General features: G+C 39.4%; 1 protein-coding gene across 1 annotated transcript in view; it reads left to right on the top strand.

Moving 5' to 3' along the window:
• Window positions 1-19054, top strand: part of LOC115831866 (NACHT and WD repeat domain-containing protein 2-like) — a 110858-nt gene that overhangs the window by 71158 nt on the left and 20646 nt on the right. The window contains exon 2 of the mRNA XM_030801278.1: window positions 10133-10221. Coding sequence (XP_030657138.1) covers window positions 10133-10221 — 89 coding nt within the window. The remainder of the gene's footprint in view (window positions 1-10132; window positions 10222-19054) is intronic.

Here is a 19054-nt window from a genome sequence, read left to right as displayed (position 1 = left end):
CTCAGCCTTTTCAAATTTGGTAATGTAAGTATTTTGCTTTATTAAAAATAGTTTTGTTGAATATAGAATTATTGGTTGACTCATTTTTTCAGTACCTTTTTTCAGACTATGTTGTTCTATTGCCTTCTGGCTTCCACTCCTTCTGATGAGAAGTCAGCTATTAATTGTAATGCTGTTCCCCTGTATGTGATAATTTTTTTTCTCTTGGTGTCAAGATTTTCTCTTTATCTTTTGTTTTAACCATTTGACTATATGTAACTAAATGCAGATCCTTTGTGTTCATCCTAGTTGGGTTCTTGAACTTCTTTGGATGTGTAGATTTATGTCTTCCTTTAAATTTGGGACATTTTCGTGATTATTTATTTAAATTTTCTTCCTTTCCCTTTATCTTCTCCTTCTGGGACTCACTTTATATAGACATTAGTTTGGATGACGGTGTTCCACAGGTGTCTTGGGGCTTGGTTCATTTTCCTTGTTCTTTAAACATTGTTAACTTAATTTCCTTGATTATAATAGCTGCTTTCAGGTTTTCATCGCCAAATCTAACATCTGAACCCACTCAGACAATTTCTGTTGACATTTTTTCTGTGTCACATTTTTGTTTCTTTATCCCTCTTATAAATCTTTCTTAAAAATTGGACATTTTAGGTAATATAACAACTCTAGATCCTGATTTTTCACCTCTGAGTGATGTTTTTTAGTTTGTTTCTTTGAATTATTTTTGTTTAGAAACTTACCTGGACTAAATCTGTGAAATCTCTTCCCCGCAATGTGTGCCGTTGATGTCTCTTCACAGTTATTTAATTACTATAATTTTTCATTTCTGTTTTTAAACCTGACTTCTTATGGGTCACCCATTTGTCTGTGTAGTTTAATATTTGTCAATGATTTTTCAGAATTTCTTCTCAAATACCTCAAACCAGTAAGACTTTTATTCTGACTGTGGATCTGTATTTGGGGAACATGTTCAAAGTTTAGGCAGGATTTAAATCTATTACAGCTTCTCCACCAGGCCTTTTCATGTTTCTGCTGCCCGTGTAAACAGCTTCAAAGTCAGCCAGGAATGTGTGAACAGCTTTCAATCTTTCTTAAGTTTGTGTGTAGACTTCCCACCACAGGAATTTGTGGAGAGCTTATTCAGGCCCTCAATGGCTGTTTATTTCCTTGATCTCCTTGTTACATTTCGATGAAGCCGTATGCTAGCTGAGCCACTGAGCTTACCCATTTGTCTACCTCTGAGACCACTACTGCTACTAACAATAATGGTAGACATGGAGTTTTTACAAGTTCAGCTCCTAATCAAGTGAAACTTCTCTGGCAATGATGTTGATGGTCACAGCCTGACTTTCTTTGAGCTGGGGTGTGGAGTTGTGGAGTTTCAGTTAAGCAGGGATAGGAGAAGGCAAGAATCCCCACAGACTCCTCTTACCCAGAGTTCAGTGATTATTCATGAATAATCACTTCTCAATTTGTTTCACGCCTTTGATCTTTGGCTCTTTGACAGATCTTTAAAATGGTTATTTTGACAATTTTGTCAAGTTTGATTATTGCTTATTGGGAAGAGAATCCACTAAGCATCTGACAGTGCCATACTCCATCATGTATTTTTTAACATCACCTCAAGACTCACACATGATGGTTAATGCTGTCGACATAGTCAACTATTACTTGAAAGCGACATTGGATTTTGATTCATGTTGACTTTAGAAGGACATGTTAATTTTTTTAGTTTGGTTTAGTTAATATTTTCATTATGATACAAACTATTTGCTCATTCGTTTATTGAGTACCAATTACGTTCTGGGAGCTGCTCTAATTTCTTTTTTCTTTCTTTTTTTTTTTTTTTTTTTTTTTTGAGATGAAGTCTTGCTCTTGTCTATCGCCCAATCTGTAGTGCAATGGCATGATCTTGGCTCACTGCACCCTCCACCTCCCAAGTTCAAGCGATTCTCCTGCCTCAGCTCCCAAGTAGCTGGGATTACAGGCACCTGCCACCATGCCTGGCTAATTTTTGTGTTTTTTTAGTAGAGACGGGGTTTCACCATGTTGGCCAGGCTGGTCTTGAACTCCTGACTCAGGCGACCCACTGACCTTGGCCTCCCAAAATGCTGGGATTACAGGCATGAGCCACTGCACCCGGACAATCTGCTCTGATTTCTAAGATGTAAGGATGTATGAGAAAGTCTTGCCTTCCATGAATTCATAGTCTACAGGTAGATACAAACTAAAATTAATAATTATAATAAATTACAATACATCCCAATATGTGATGTTAAATAGAGCTGAGGAGAGTCCTGTGGGATAACCTAGAGAAACCATGCCCGTCTCTAGCAGCAGTTCACAAACTGTGCTGCCTTTGATTAGTACTCAGGAGGGTAGGAGTCAGCAAAGTGGAGGCAATAGATAGGAGCTTCTTTTTTAGCCAAATTAGACAAAATGATAATTTATATATCACTGACATAATTACAGTGATAGAAGCATTTCATTTGGAAATATTTTTGAAAATTCTTAAATACTATATTTATCAATTCAACACATCATACTTTAACAAAGATACCTATTCTTTTAACCCAAGCCTTAAAAGAAGATAGTTTTGTTAATGCCTAGACTACCAGGTATATTTTTAAAATAATTTCAACTTTCATTTTAGATTCAGGGGACACGTGCAGGTTTGTTACCTGGGTATATTTCATGATGCTGAGGTTTGTGGTACTACTTATGCCATCACCTAGTACTGATCATAGTACCCAACAGTTAGTTTTGCAACCCTTACTACCCTCCCTACCTACCCCACAGAAGTCCTCAATTTCTATTGTTGCCATCTTTATATCTATGAGTAACCAGTGTTTAGCTCTCACTTATAAGTGAGAATATATGCTATTTGGTTTTTATTATGTAAAATTATAATAATATTATAATATTTTTATTATGTTCCTGTGTTAATTCACTTAGAATGATGGCAGCCAGCTGTATCCATGTTGCTGCAAAGGACATAATTTCATTATATTTTATAACTGCATAGTATTCCATGGTGTATATGTACCACATTTTCTCTATCCAGTCCACCATTGATGGGCACCTAGGCTGATTCCATGTCTTTGCTGTTGTGAATAGTGCAATGATGAAAATACAAATGCATCTGTATTTTTGGTAAAATGATTTATGTTCTTTTGGATATGTACCCAGTCATGGGATTGCTGGGTCAAATGGTAGCTCTGTTTTACATTTTTTGAGAAATCTCCAAACTGCTTTCCACAGTGAATAAACTAATTTACATTCTCACCAACAGTATGTAAGCATTCTCTTTTCACTGCAGCTTTACCAGCATCTGTTGTTTTTTGACTTTTAAATAATAGCCACCGTGACTGGTGTGAGATGGCATCTTTGTGGTTTTGATTTGCATTTCTTGGTGACTAGTGATGTGTGGAACATTCTTTCATGTTTGGCCATTTGTATGTCTTCTTTTGAGAAGTACCTCTTCATGTCTTTTGCCCATTTTTTACTAGGCTCATTTGGTTTTTGCTTGTTGATTTGTTTAAGCTTCTTAGAGATTCTGGATATTAGACATTTGTCAGATGCATAGTTTGTGAATATTTTCTCCCATTCTGCAGGTTGTCTCTTTATTACTGCTGATAGTTTCTTCTGTTGTGCAGAAGCTCTCTTATTTAATTGGTCCCACTTACCAATTTTTGTTTTTGTTGCAGTTGCTTTTGAGGACTTAAATAAATTCTTGCCCAATGCAAATGTTCAGAATGGTTTTTCTTAGGTTTTCTTTTGGGATTCTTATAGGTAAAGATCTTACATTTAAATCTTTAATCTATCATGAGTCAATTTTTATATATAGTGAAATATAGGGGTACAGTTTCATTCTTCTGCATACGACTAGATAGCTATACCAGTACCATTTATTGAATAGGGGGTCCTTTCCCACATTGCTTATTTTTGTCAACTTTGTTGAAGATCAGATAGCTGTAATTGTGCAACTTTATTTCTGCATTCTCTATTCTGTTACATTGGTCTATGTGCCTGTTTTTGTACCAGTACCATGCTGTTTGGGTTACTGTAGCCTTATAGTATAGTTTGAAGTCAGGTAATGTGATTCCTCCAACTTCGTTGTTTTTTGCTTAGGATTGCTTTGGCCATTCCGTCCCTTTTCTGGTTCTGTATGAATTTTAGAATAGTTTTTTATAGTTCTGTGACAAATGACATTGGTAGTTTGATAGGAATAGCATTGAATCTGTAGATTGCTTTGGGCAGCATGGTCATTTTAATGATACTGAGTCTTGCAATCCATGAGCATGGGATTTTTTCCATTTGTTTGTGTCATCTGTGATTTCTTTCAGCAGTGTTCTATAGTTCTCCTTGTAGAGATCTTTCATCTGATAGGACCTTCTGAGCGTGGAAAGTAGTTTGTGTGAGGGCAAAGCTCAGGAGCAAGTAATGGCTGAAAACTCAGACTTTAGAGGATACATGGTGATCAGCAGTAGAAGATAGAACTTAGCTAGAAGATATATTTACACTTGCTAAGCATTCTAGCCTTTATCCTCTGGACCACCAGATGCTAGCAAGGTCTTTAATAATCAAATTAGTTTTTGTTTTCATTTTGTCTTGGCATTTTCTGCTGGCAGCTTTGTGAGAGAGGGACAGATAACAGGTCAAGCAAATAGACTTTTTGCTTCTTGGGTTGAGAGAAGATAAGTGTGAAAATAAAGAGTGGCCAAATTTAAAAAGTGTTTATGACATAAAATTGACAAGATTTGCTCACATTGATATAAGGAAGAGTGTGGGAGGCTAGATGGGTACAGAGGAATTATCTGAGGGCCATAGAGAGGAGACCGCCTTTTGGGGAGCTGCCAAACAAGAAATTAGCCTAAAAAAACCCCAGAAGTCGAACAGGCTGTCCATATGAATCATTAACTAAGAGGCTAGGAAAAGAGAAAGATTCTGGGCAAGAGCAAATGTACAGAGACCTTGGAAACCATGCTAACAGGACAGTTTTAGCAGAGGATCTATAGTGGATTCTAAGCAGATTTTCTGAGCTGCAAAGGACATGGGAAAAATGAGTTTAGGCTGGGTGCGCTGGCTTATGCCTGTAATCCCAGCTCTTTGGGAGGCCAAGGTGGGTGGATCACATGAGGTCAGGAGTTCAAGACCAGCCTGGCCAACATGGTGAAACCCCGTCTCTACTAATAATATAAAAATTAGCCAGGTGTGGTGGCATGCACCTGTAATCCCAGCTACTAGGGAGGCTGAGGCATGAAAATTGCTTGAACCTGGGAGGTGAAGGTTGCAGTGAGCCAAGATCGTGCCACTGCACTTTCAGCCTGGGAAACAGTGAAACTGTGTCTCAAAAAAAAGGAGAAAGAAAAAAATGACTAAAGTCCATGCCTTTAGTTTGTTGAAGATAGAGCTGTATGAAGCCCCAATCTAGCATGGTCCTTTTAGCACTCTTTTATCTTCAATAAAAAAATTGGAATTAATCTAAACCCTTGCTGAAGTGAAATCATGATATTGTAAGGATAATGGTATTGATTATTAATTCTCCCCCAACTAATGTACTTCCTGTAGGTGATTCAGACACTGTACAGAGACGTTCGTTAACTCTGAAATCACAAAGGAATCATTCAGAAAGCAGTTCCTTAAATACCTAATAGTTAGTGCTGCCAAAGTGTTAATGCACCTTTTCAAAGCATTAAGGAACTGGGCAGATACAAATAGATGCAATGACTATGTATAAAACATAAATTAAGACATACCTCATCTTTGATTTACACAGTTTAAAGAGGGCCTTTTTAAGTGTGAGATTCTGTGAGCTAATATTTCCTGTCCATGACATTCTAATTTTTTAAATTGTGAACCATCCAGATTTGCTGTTGGTATGAATCAAGTTTTTTATTTAATTAAGCCAACTTACCTGTCACTCATCATAATTAATCCATTCCTATCTTAATTACTTTTTCATTTTCAGAGCCAATCATATATTAATACAAATATGGGAAAATCTAAGTCAATTTTTAATATAAATAAGAGCACAGAAAACCCATTGGATATGTGTATATGCTTCCTTCACATATTTAGAAAGGCTCAAAATAACTGAGTTCATATTCTGCCACAAACATAGAAACCAGAGAAACTATATTTCAGCTCATTCATTTACCTCATGACACCAACTATCTAAATACCACCATTTCCCAAGATTTCAGAATCTTGCTTTTATTAAACCCATCAAATGATGAATTATAATATAGGAGGCCTTTCTATTTCTCGAGGCAATTGCAGGGAAACCATGCCTGTCAGTTCATTTTTGTCACTGGTGCATGTGTGGCTTTTTTCATTCACTCATTTATTAATTGAGCAAGACTCCAATCATTAGAGATGCAGCCGTGAGAGAGACAAAAGAAGGTTTCAACTCCCTTTGAGCTTAAATTTTAGTGAGGGAGGCACACAATAAACAAATAAACAATGATGAGTAATCCTCAAGGAATTAAGGTAGTAGAAGGTGATTCAGTGACTTCTGTAGATGTAGTGCTCAGAGAAGGCCTCTCTGAGGAGGTGGCATTAAAGCTGCCAGTTGAATGACAAGAGGTGCCATGAGATGATCACAGAACTAAGCATTCCAGGACGACATCATAGCTAAAACAAAGGTCTGCAAGTGGGAATATAATCTAGGAATCAAGTGAAAGCCAGTGCTGCTGGAGAGACATAAACAGGAAAGTGGTAACAGATGAGCTTGGGGAGAGAGAGAACACTCATCGTAAGGAATGTACATTTCATTCAAAGGTCTGTGAAGAGCTGGTAGGGGTTTTAAACAAAGTAGTGATGTGATCTGATTTACATTTTGGAAAAATCAGTCTGGTTGCTCCATGGAGAATGAACCAAAGGGGGCAAGTATGAAAACAGGGAGATGGAATCTGGATGAGAGGTGAGTATGGCTTGCATCTGGTAGCAGAAGGGACCGAAGTAGATTAACTCAGGATTTGTTTAGTGGTAGAATGAGAGAACTTATTAATGTGTTGGCTCTTGGAGGGTATATTATAGAAAGAAAAGAATCCATGAAGGATAATTCAATTTTTTTTATTTCATAAGCTTTAGGACTTTAACATCACTCAGTCATTTCATCCATTTATTCCATCGGTCATTGCAAAGGTTGATTCTTTTCACAGTTGTGTATTTCCTTGGTTAGAGCAAACTATGGTATATGAGTTTCTGGATTCAAATCTGGGTTTTCTAATTTAGTGGCCGTATGCTCTTGAGCGAGTTTTCTAACCCCTCTGCCCTTTAGTTTCTTTGCCTAAAAAACATGGTAATAATGTTACCTATTTCATAGGGTTGTGGTCAGCAGTGACTAAGGAAATGCAAATAGAAGTACTTAGCACACTACTGGACTGCAGGAAGCAGTCACTAAATGTTAGAAATTAGGTGCTATAGCAAAAGAATCTATTAACAGAGTAAACAGACAACCTACAGAATTGAAGAAAATATTCACAAACTATGCCTCCAACAAGGATCTAATATCCAGAATCTATAAGAAACTTAAATCAAGCAAAAACCAAATAATCCCATTACAAATAGACAAAGACACGAGTAGACGCTTCTTAAAAGAAGACATACGAGTGGCCAAAAAACATGAAAAAATGCTCATCATCACTAATCATCAGAGAAATGCAAACCAAAACCACAATGAGATACAATCTCACACCAGTCAGAATGGCTATTACTAAAAAGTTCAAAAACAACAGGCGCTGGCAAGGCTGCAGAGAGTAGAGAATGCTGATACACCATTGGTGGAATTATAAATTAGCTCAGTCACTGTGGAAAAGTTCAGAGATTTCTCAAAGAACTTGAAATAGAGCTACCATTTGACCCAGCAATCCCATTACTAGATGTATACCCAAAGAGAAATAGATCATTATACCAAAAAGACACATGCACTTGTATGCTCATTGCTGCACTGTTCACAATAGCAAAGACATGGAATCAACCTAGGTGCCCTTCAGTGGTGAATTAAATAAAGAAAATGTGGCACATGTACACCATGGAATACTACACAGCCAAAAAAAATAAAAGAACGCAATGTCCTTTGCAGCAACATGGATGCAGCTAGAGGCCATAGTCCTAAACTAATTAATGCAGGAACAGAAAACCAAATACTGCATGTTCTCACTTGAAAATGGGAGCTAAACATTGAGCACACATGGACATAAACATGAGAACAATAGACACTGTGGACAGCTAGTGGCGAGAGGAAGGGAGAGGGGTGTGAGTTTAAAAACCATCAGGTACTATGCTCACTACCTGGATGCAGCATACCCAGGTAACAAACCTGCACATGTACCCCCTGTGTCTAAAATAAGAGTTGGAATTTAAAAAAATTAGGTACTAAATTTCTCTTATCCTTCTTCCAATTGTGCATTCAAGTCTCAGCACCTAGAAATGAGTTAACATGTTTTTAAGAAACAATAAATTTCTGTTTCTTATATCATTACATAATTATTTTATGTATGATTTAGATACTATTTTTTTCAGAATTTCTTAACCCTTTTGAATATATTTTTATCTTCTATATCTGGCAGTATTTGTTTCTTTTTAAAGTGGCATTTTTTGTTATTTGGGTTTTGAAAATCTAAGGGCTTTTAGAGAAATGTATTGAATATTATCAGCTTTATTGTGAAGTTAGCATTTTCAGCTCTTAAAATGGAGCAAGGGAGGATGGGCATTCTGATCTCAAGATTATAGAAATTATGTGAAAGCTTAATATAACTGCCTCCATCAGTGCCATAACACTGCATGGGCCCCGCTTTAATGTAGAGCTCCTCCAATGGGTGTCCTGCTTTTTCTCTTTGGACTTAGAACTATATTGAATCTAAGGCTGGAAAATACCCTATTTGTTTAGATCACAGACAATCTAGAAGACCTTGTATTTCTCTGAATCTTTGATTTCTATGTAAACAGTGGTTCCTGTCACTCTGCCAGGCTGCAGCTGCATTTCAGACTTTCATGATTGGTTATTTGCTTCTCAAAATAGGCTTGAGAACAGTAGGAAAATAGAGTAGGTCAACACGGCATATGGTTAAATTTTCATGGACAGATGTGTTTGAGAATAATAAGGAAATTCTTTTAAACTGTTATCTTTGTTATAAATGTGGTATGCAGATGTTTCATAGTTATGGCTGGGATAGAGGTACTTTTAGTAAATGGTACTTTTCATAAGATTACACATTAACCTAATTTTTGAAAACTATATTCATGTTTCACTGAAGGTAGCTGGGCAAGGAACAGGCTGTTTGCTCTTAGAATCTCACAGTGCCATCATTGATGCAGAATTGTTCAGCACAGGTGACTTTGGAATCCCTTTCTGTGCAAAACATTTGACATTAAATGCATATATGTTTTGTGATTGTTCGAGCTTCAGGTTCTGTGTTTCTTCTTGTATTTTCTTAATGACAGGAGATGGTAAAATATTTTTTATTTCAGAAGGTTTACATGGTATGACATATGTAAAAAGTTTCTGTCTCTGATCTAATGTCCCTAAGCCCGGGGTGGGGAGACGTTACTTTATTAAACCACTGGCCAATTGAATCTACAGTGGGCGGGATCTGCTATGATAGGTTTTCATGCTTGTTTCCATACTGTGCCAAATTTTGTAAAATGTCACAATATATCTGAATACTTTAGATAGCAATGGTGTAGTCTGGGATGTTTTTAGAAGTCAATAATTTATCAACGTGTGTATGTGTGTGTGTGTTTTAGAACTTTTATTTTGTGGAGCTAAAACCCTGATAACCCAGTGTCCTTCTGCCTCTTCCAAAGACGTTGTGGTCATAACTATTGAAGAGCTCAATGTGAAGGTCTATGTGGGCATCAAGAATCAACTGTGAATTCTCAGCCCTGCCAGCATACACAGAACCAACCAGTGGTCCATCCTATGGGCTGCTCGTGAGTGCGTGATGAATGGATCTCTGTGGAATTAGGGGGCAGGTCTATACCAACAGCCAAATATCCTGTTATTTCACAATCCAGCACCTCAACTTGATTATATTACTGTTAGTATTTATTTTTAGGTTTTAATTGTTTTGCCAGAAACATATGTGTGGACATACTCACTTCCTGTGTGTTTGTCTTTCTACTACAGATACGGGAGCAGAAAGACAGGCACTAAGAGAAAATGTGTATCCTAAACTGAGAGAATTCTGCAGAGAAAACTATGGATTGGAATTTCAGGTAATTCTAGTGTTAATTTCATTCACAATTATGTCCAGTTAAATAACTAGTGTTTGTTTCTTGTCACAACTTGAGTGTTGTAAAAGACAAGTTTTAGGCCCTGGAAAAATTTCTTTCTTCAAGCATGGGTAAAAATAAACACTGACAAATGGAAATAAAGTATTTCATCATTTTTAATGTTTAGTTATTTTATGCTGTGCTTCTTGGACCCTTCCTGGTATGGGCTCATCTTTTTCTTTGAACCGTATTTATTTGCTTTTTTGACAGTCTCCACTATTATCAAAGAGATGAAGGTTGCTGAGCACCTGAGTTTAAGCTATGGCTTCTAGAAATATTTTGCACTTAAAAATGGGGACCAACTTTTTTCAGACTTATTTCCTTTCATCAGCCTGGCCCGGCCTTGCCTTCTATCTTGCCTTTAACTTTTTATTCACATTGTAGAACATCGTTTTTCCTATTCATTTCAGAGCTACATCATTTACTCCCCCCCAAAAATTATATCAGCCTTTCAAGAGACAGTGATGGCACACATCATTGCTAAAGTTCATGGACACCCTAACGTTTTAATGCACCACTGATTTTGCCATCTAACGGTAAAGTGCTTGAAAACATTGGACGTATCTTGGGCATCCAAATGTTGGAAAAAATAAATGGCTCCTGCAACAGATAACATTATTTAGTCAGAATTTTTCAGCCTCATTTACGATGGAAATCCTAACTCTCCAGTGCGATCTAAACTACACATTTACATTGTCAAGTGATGAATATGTAATAGAGGTTTGTGGTGCAGAAGTGCAAAATGCACCATTGTTAGTGGAAGAACATTTCACCCTTTGTTTGTTTCCTCCCAGATAAATATTTTATCTTGATATACTCCTGATGCCTTCTAATATGATGTATAAAGTAACAGTCTCGAAATGGCTTCAATCTCAATGCATAATGTCAGTTGCCACCAGGCCATGATGTCACACACATTGAATCTTCACTCATAAGTCACCATTTACTTGATAAATTGTGAACCTAAATTAAATTTCTTGTCATGAATTCGGCACTACCTTCTCTGAGAAATCTGGTTTTACTGATAACAGGGTCCCAGTTGTTATACAATTTCCAATCTGTCAAGAATCCCAAAGACTTAGACACTCCTTGGGGACTCAGTTACCAGAGAGGAAGAAATGTGTCCAAGCATATAATCCCATCTTTAAGTTTGCTTTTGCATCATTTTTGTCAATGGAGGAAGTCGATGAGCTACAGAACAGCTTCTGTAAACCATGGTATTGACTAGGATTAGCTGAGGGAGAAAGAGAAAAAAAGTATACTTTCTGAACTAGAGGTAGGCACAGAAGATAGATACAGGCAAAGGAAAACTGTACTAGGTGAGGCCCATAGAATAAATTGACAGGATTATTCTAGGCAGGTGCACTGAATCAGCTAAGGAGATGTTGGACCACAGAGCACACCGCAGTGGGCAGGGAAGATGTAAAATTGGGCCCCAGCTCTCTACAGGTACTGGGAGTGACTGAACCTGCCCATCCTTCAGTTCAGTGTCTAAAATAGGAATGGCAACAGCTTACATGTCTGAGGTTGTGTTTAGAATAAAATTAAATATGCAAGGTTACATTTGCTTCCAAGCTCTAGGCTTAGCAGGAGTTCACATCCATAATATCTGAATCTTCTAAAAATATACCTTTTAAGTGTAGTCTTTTATAGTAGGTTAATTATATCACTCCCTAAGGATATATTTTTCAGAGAGGCAGTTCTCTTCTCTCAACTCAACAAAAAATATGATGCTAGAAGCTTCATGAAGAGCCAGTTTACCCCTGATTCCATCTTTGGTTGTGCACTGAACCCAGAACGTGTGGTTTCCTAGAGTTACTCAAACATACCAATCTACTTCATGCTTGCTTGCCTTTGCTCATGCCATTCTCTTCAACTACAATGCTTTTCAGTCTGGTTCTTCCCCTGCTTCACCTCCTGGATTCTACTCATTCTTTAAGACTCTTCCTATCTAACTTCATGTTGTGTCCCCTTGCTCACTGGCCCACAGCCCTGTGGGCCTCTTTTGGATCCCTGAACACCTTAAGCCCATTCATACTTGAGAATTTTACTCTGGCTGTTCTGTCTTGCAGAATACTCATTCCCTTTATCTTCACACAGGTGCTTTCTTATTGTCCCTCAGGTCTCCACTGAAATGTCACCCCTAGAGATGCTTTTCTTTTTTTTAATTATTATTATACTTTAAGTTCTGGTATACGTGTGCAGAATATGCAGGTTTGTTACATAGGTATACATGTACCATGGTGGTTTGCTGCACCCATCAACCCGACATCTACATTAGGTATTTCTCCTAATGCTATCACTCCCCTAGTCCCCCACCCCCAGCAGGCCCCAGTGTGTGATGTTCCCCTCCCTGTGTCCGTGTGTTCTCATTGTTCAACTCCCGCTTATGAGTGAGAACATATGGTGTTTGGTTTTCTGTTCCTGTGTTAGTTTGCTGAGAATGATGGTTTCCAGCTTCATTCATGTCCCTGCAAAGGACATGAACTCCTCCTTTTTATGGCTGCATAGTATTCCATGGTGTATATGTGCCACGTTTTCTTTATCCAGTCTGTCACTGATGGGCATTTGGGTTGGTTCCAAGTCTTTGCTATTGTGAATAGTGCTGCAATAAACATACATGTGCATGTGTCTTTATGGCTGAAAATTCCAGAAACCAGAAAGCCTCTTCTCCTCTAGAGATGCTGTTCTTGTGACCCAACCTAAAGTAACCACCTCTCTTTTGCATCATACTGTTTTAGTTCTTTGCATAGCGTGTGCCAGTATCAGATATTTTTTCTTGTTTGTTTATGTATTGGCCTGCTTATTGTCTTTCTCCCACTAGATTATAAGTTCCATAAAAACAGAGGCTTGTCTGTTTTTACGGAATTTCAAGACAACTGCATTCCTGGTCCTATAGTCCTTGGCACATTGGAAAATGCTATGAGAATTTGTTGAATGAATGGTTATGTGAAAAAAAAAATGAATGAATGAAGACCCAGCCCAGATATAACTTGTGAAAGAAAGCCTTCTCTGATCCCTCCCACACCTCCCAAGATAGGCCGTGTACCCTCCTCTTTGCTTCTCTGAAATTCAATGCATAACTCCCGATAATCCATCCAGTTCATTCAAGAAGTATTTGTTGAGTGCTGACCACATGGCAACCAACATTCTAAGTGCTGGGAATAAAGGAGCAAACCAACCAGACCCTCTTCTGAGGAGCTTCTAACATTGTTAGGAGAGGCAGACAATGTAGATTCCAGGGGTAATAAATGCATTTTATTGAATAAATGCTTCTATTTTAAAAATCACAGAAAGTAGGGTTAGGGCATGCCAGGTAGTCAGAGAAAGACTCAGTGATAAGGCAGTATTTGAGCAGAGATCTGCAGAAAGTGATGGAGCAAGTCATGCGGATGTCTGGAGTTGTGGGGAGAAATCCAGGCATAGGGAACAAGGAAAAGGGTCTGAGGTGGAAGTGTATTTAGAATATTCTAGGAACAATCACACTACTACACTCCAGTCTGGACAAGAGAGTGAGATCCTGTCTCAAAAAAAAAAATGGAACAGTAAAGAAGCCAAATGTGAGTGAAGGAAATAATTACAGATGGCATCAAAGTAAGATTATATGAGACCTCATGGGCCAAGATTAAGGACTTAGAATTTTATTGAGTTGGAAGGGAAAGAGTGAGGTGATATGACTTACCATTAAGAGGTTTGCTCAGGTTCTATGAGTGGAATACAATGCAAAGGAATGGTCAAAGCAGGAAAATAGTGCAAACAGGAAGACCTAAAGTAAGCAGTGTAGATAATGAAACGTCGTCTGGTTAAGTAAACTTTTCATCACCTGCCTATAAGTGCCAAATGTTCTCAAGCCTGGAATTGTCTTATTCAACTTATCCCAATGGCCAGTCAAATAGCTGCACATAGTAATCCATTTAGTTCAATCTTTATTCAATTAAATTAATAGAATATGAATAGAATAGAAATTAATAGAATATCAATTAAATTAATATGCATTTTAAGCAAGTCCATATACCTTTTCTCTATGTGCCTGTTTGGCAGGCTATTTTGTAGTGTTTTCCTTATTTTTTTTTCATTTAAACTAAGATATTTGATGAAAATACACTAGACTCCGATTATGTAAACTTCGATTAATTCTATATGTGATGTATACATATATAGGTTGATTACTCAGGGATGGAAACAGTTCAGTGGAAAGAACATCAAGCCCACTTAGCAAAGAACACCCAGGGCATCAGGAAAAGATGTGGTATTTAAATAATGTTATTTGATTTGCAGGTATTTATTAAGGGCCTCCAGCTACAGAGAAGAGGATAGAAAATAAGAACAAGGAGAATGAATTGGAAAAAAGTAAAGACAGCCTGGGGAGAAAGCAGGTGGTGCAAAACCCAATAAATAAAGAGATAAATAAATAAACTCAGAGATACCATCCACTCTTGCTTTTGGAACTCTTCTCCATCCCCTCTGCTGAGGTCCTGGTCTAACCCTCACTGCTTCAAAAACGGGATGAACAAAAAGCATCCTAATTGGTTTATTTTCCTACTTACCCCTAGTAGATTGCAAGTCCTTGAGGGAGAGACTGGTTCTTGTTTGTTTTTAAGTTCCCGGGCCTGGAACAGAGTTTGGCATTTAGTGGGGTTTTAGTAAAAGTGTGTTCAGCAGAACTGTCTTACACCACCACCCTACTTGAGTATTTCTATACAATACCACCAGAGTCATCCTATGTAAATGTCATATTGTGTCAACGAAGGGACGTGGAACAAGATGACCAAATAGAAGCTTCCACTGATTGTCCTCCCGAAGGAACACCAAACTAAACAATTATCCACACAAAATAGCTAAGAACCAAAAATCAGGTTGAGTGATCCCAGTACCTGGTTTTAACTTCATATCACTGGAAGAGGCACTGAAGAGGGTAGGAAAGACTGTCTTGAATTTCCAGTGCCATCCCTCCCCTAACCCCCAGCAGCAGCCACATGGTGCGGAGAAAGAATCTATGTGCTTGGTGAAGGCAGAGTACAGTGATTGTGGGAGTTTGCATTAGAATTTACTGCCCCTGTCACAGCAGAAAGCAACATTGGACAGAAATCAGCCAGTGCCCACTGAGGCCCATTTAGACCAGGCCTAGTCAGAGGAGAATCACCCCTTCCAGTGATCAGAAACTGAGTTTCGGCAAGCCATGCCACCGTGGGCTAAAGTGTTCTTGGGTTCTGAATGAACTTGAAAGGCAGTCTAGGCCACAAGGACTCCAACTCCTGACAAGTCCTGGTGCCAGGCTGGGCTTGGAACCAGTGGACTTGGGTGCATGCAAACTAGCAAGATACCAGCTGAGATGGCCAAGAGAGTGCTTGCACTACCCCTCCCCCAACCCCAGGGAGTGCAGCTCGCGGCTCTAAGAGAGACACTCCTTCCTTTCACTTGAGTAATGGAAAGGAAAGAGTAGAGAGGACTTTGGCAACTTGGACACCAGCTCAGCCACAGTAGGATAATGCACGGGGCAGAGTCCTGAGTCCCCCATTCCAGGCCCTAGCTCCCAGATGACATTTTTATACACACCTTAGGCTAGAAGGTAACTTGCTGCCTTGAAAAAAAAAAAAAAAAAAGGACCCAGTCCTGGCAGGACTCATCACTTGCTGACTAGAGAGCCATGATCTCCCCAGATGAGTTCAGTAAGGCACCAAGGACCAATCCTGGGCTCTGAATAATCAGCAGTAATACCCAGGCATTACTCACCATGGGCCTTGGGTGACATTTAGAGACGTGCTGGTTATTAATGGGCATGACCCAGCACATTCCCAGCTGTGGTGGCTATAGGGGGAGATTCCTGCTTTAGAACAGGAGAGGGAAGAATAAAGGGAAATTTATCTGGCAGTTTAGGTACCAGCTCGGCCACAGTAGGGTAGAGCACCAAGCGGGCTCTTGGGGTTCCCTGTTGCGGGCCTTGGCTCTCAGATGGTATTTCTGGACCTGCCCTGGAATAGCAGGGAGCCCATTTCCCTGAAGGGAGAGTCCCAGACCTGGCAGCATTCACTATAAGCTGACCAAGGAGCCCTTGGACCTCAAGTAAATGTTGGCAGTAGCCAGGAAGTACTTGCTGTGAGCTTGGGGTAGTGGTGGCCATGGGAAAAGATTCCTCTCCTCGTGGAAAAGGGAGGGAAGAGTGGGAAGGACTTTGTCATGTGGCTTAGGGATCAGCTCAGCCACAGTAGAATAGAAGATCAGGTAGATTTCTGAGGTTTCCAACTTCAGGCCCTGGCTCATGAAGGGCATCTCTGAACCTGCCAGGGCTGAGGACAACTTGCTGCCCTAAAGGGAAGGACACAAACCTGGCTGGCAGCACCACCTGCTGACTGTAAAGCCTTAGGTCCTTGAGTGAACGTAGGCAGTAGCTGGGCAGTGGTTATCAAGGGCCTTGTGGGACTCACTGCTGTGATGGCTTCACGTCTAACCTAGCATAGTCCCAGTGGTGGTGGTTATAAGGATGCTTGTGTCACCCCTCCCTCAGCTCCAGGAAGCTCAGCCCAGAGAGAGGGACTCTGTTTGAGAGAGAGTAAGGGAAGATAACAAGAGTCTCTGCCTGGTAATCCAGAGAATTCTTCTAGATCTTATCCAAGACCACCAAGACAGAAGAGCCATATGTTACTGGGCTTGGAGTATTCCCTAATACAGATACAGCTACAGTGACCAAAAACCTAGATCACAAACCCAAGTCCCTTTGAATACCTGAGAAAACCTTCCCAAGAACGACAGGTACTAACAAGCTCAGACTGTGAAGACTACAATAGATGCCTAACTCTTAAATACCCAAACACCAACAAATATCAAGACCATCCAGGAAAATATGATCTCCCCAGATGAGTTCGGTAAGGCACCAAGGACCAATCCTGACAAGGATATTGTGAACTTTCAGACAATGAATTTAAAATAGCCATTTTGGGGAAACTCAAAGAAGTTCAAGATAACACAGAGAAGGAATATGGAATCCTATCAGATAAACTTAACAAATAACTTGGTATAATTTCAAAAAAGCAGAAATTCTGGAGTTGAAAAAGTTCAGTTGACATACTGAAGAATGTATCAGAGTCTCTTACCAGCAGAATTGATCAAACAGAAGAAAGAATTAGTGAACCTGAAAACAGGCTATTTGAAAATACACAGAGGAGAAAAAAGAATAAAGAATGAAGCATGCCTACAAGATCTAGAAAATAGCCTCAAAAGGGCCACTTTAAGAATTATTGGCCTTAAAGAGGAGATAGAGTGGGGTAGAAAGTGTATTCAAAGGGATAATAACAGAACTTCCCAAACCTGTAGAAAGACCAGTATTCAAGTACAAGGTTATAGAACACCAAACAGATTTAACCCAAATAAGGCCACCTCAAGACATTCAACAAATGCCATATTGTCAGTTTCTTTGCTTAAAAGTTTTTAATGGCTTCCTGCTGCCTATAGGATCTCTCTTTAATGTAACTCCAGCTTCATTTTTCATTCTTCCCCACATAAATAATCCATGCCAGTCCATCCTCAGCCTGTGCTTTGAGCACATCTTCCTGATTGCTCATTCCTGACTCTCACATTCTAGTTACTATATCTATTTCAGTGCTTGCTTCCTATCAGACGTACCCTTTCTTCACCCCTAGCCACCCCACACCCTGTCCTTCACAATCCAGCTGAAGGCCTAGCTTTCCCAAGGCATCTGTTCTGATTTCTAAATAATCTCCCCCTCTACTCTCTGAACTCATAAATCTGTCCCACATGGGTCGCTGGTATACTGAGCCAAGATTGAATCCAGTTAGGGCAGGGACCTCTAAAGGGGGTGTTTAGCTGATCTGAATACTTAGGACACTTCCATTTCAAAAGAAATTTCCATCTGAGTCCAGCCCCTGAGCTTTAAATCACTCTTTAAGAATACCTTCTGATAGCCAACTTCATTAGTGGGCACCTGGTATTTCCGTTCATCTTAGTCACAAAGTTCATAAACCTCCTTTTTTCTTTACCTCTGACATCCATTAAATCCCAAAGATCGGCCAATTCTACCTCCCCAAATACTTCTCCAATCTCTTCCTTTTGTTCATATCTATATTATTGTGACCTTGACTGTTGACATGGGTACCCTGACTGTTCCCGTTTCCTTCATCTCTGCCTTTTCCTCCCTAATACCAAACTCTTAATCTACTTTATCCATCTGGTTCATCCTCCACAATATTGCTACAGTGGTATTTTTAAACACCAATCTGACCCTTGTCCACAAGATACAGTCTATGCTTCTTGGCGTAATGTGCAAGTTCTTTTTTACCCCGCCTACTCTTGAGGTCTTATCTGTGACTCCCACAGGCAGCCTGTTCTAGCCTTTGTGAACTACATTTGGTTCACCAGATGTGTTTCCTTTCCACCCGCCCCCCGAATTTTCTCACCCACTGTGCCCTCTGATGGGGGGTGGGGGGCGGGGGCTTAAATTGCCTCCCAGGCAATTGAGTGGAAAAATTCCTCCTCATTCATTAAAATATAGTGAGGTCCTTCTATGAGATTCCAGAGTACTTTATTTCTAATCTTTACTAGCATGTCTTATTTGTTTTAATTAATTTTTAAATGTCCCTCCCCCACTAACTGGGAGCTCTTAGAAGTTAGCAATCACATTATTTATATCTTCATATTACCAGAATCTGTTACAGCAGAGGTCCCCAACTCCTGGACTGTGGCCTGCTAGAAACTGGGCCACGGAGCAGGAGGTGAGCAGTGTGGCAGCATTACCGCCTGAGCTCCGCCTCCTGTCAGATCA

This window comes from Nomascus leucogenys, chromosome 20, assembly GCF_006542625.1.
Source record: "Nomascus leucogenys isolate Asia chromosome 20, Asia_NLE_v1, whole genome shotgun sequence".
NCBI lineage: Eukaryota > Metazoa > Chordata > Mammalia > Primates > Hylobatidae > Nomascus > Nomascus leucogenys.
Note: the sequence above shows the minus strand (reverse complement) of the source record. Positions and strands in the feature narration are given on the sequence as shown.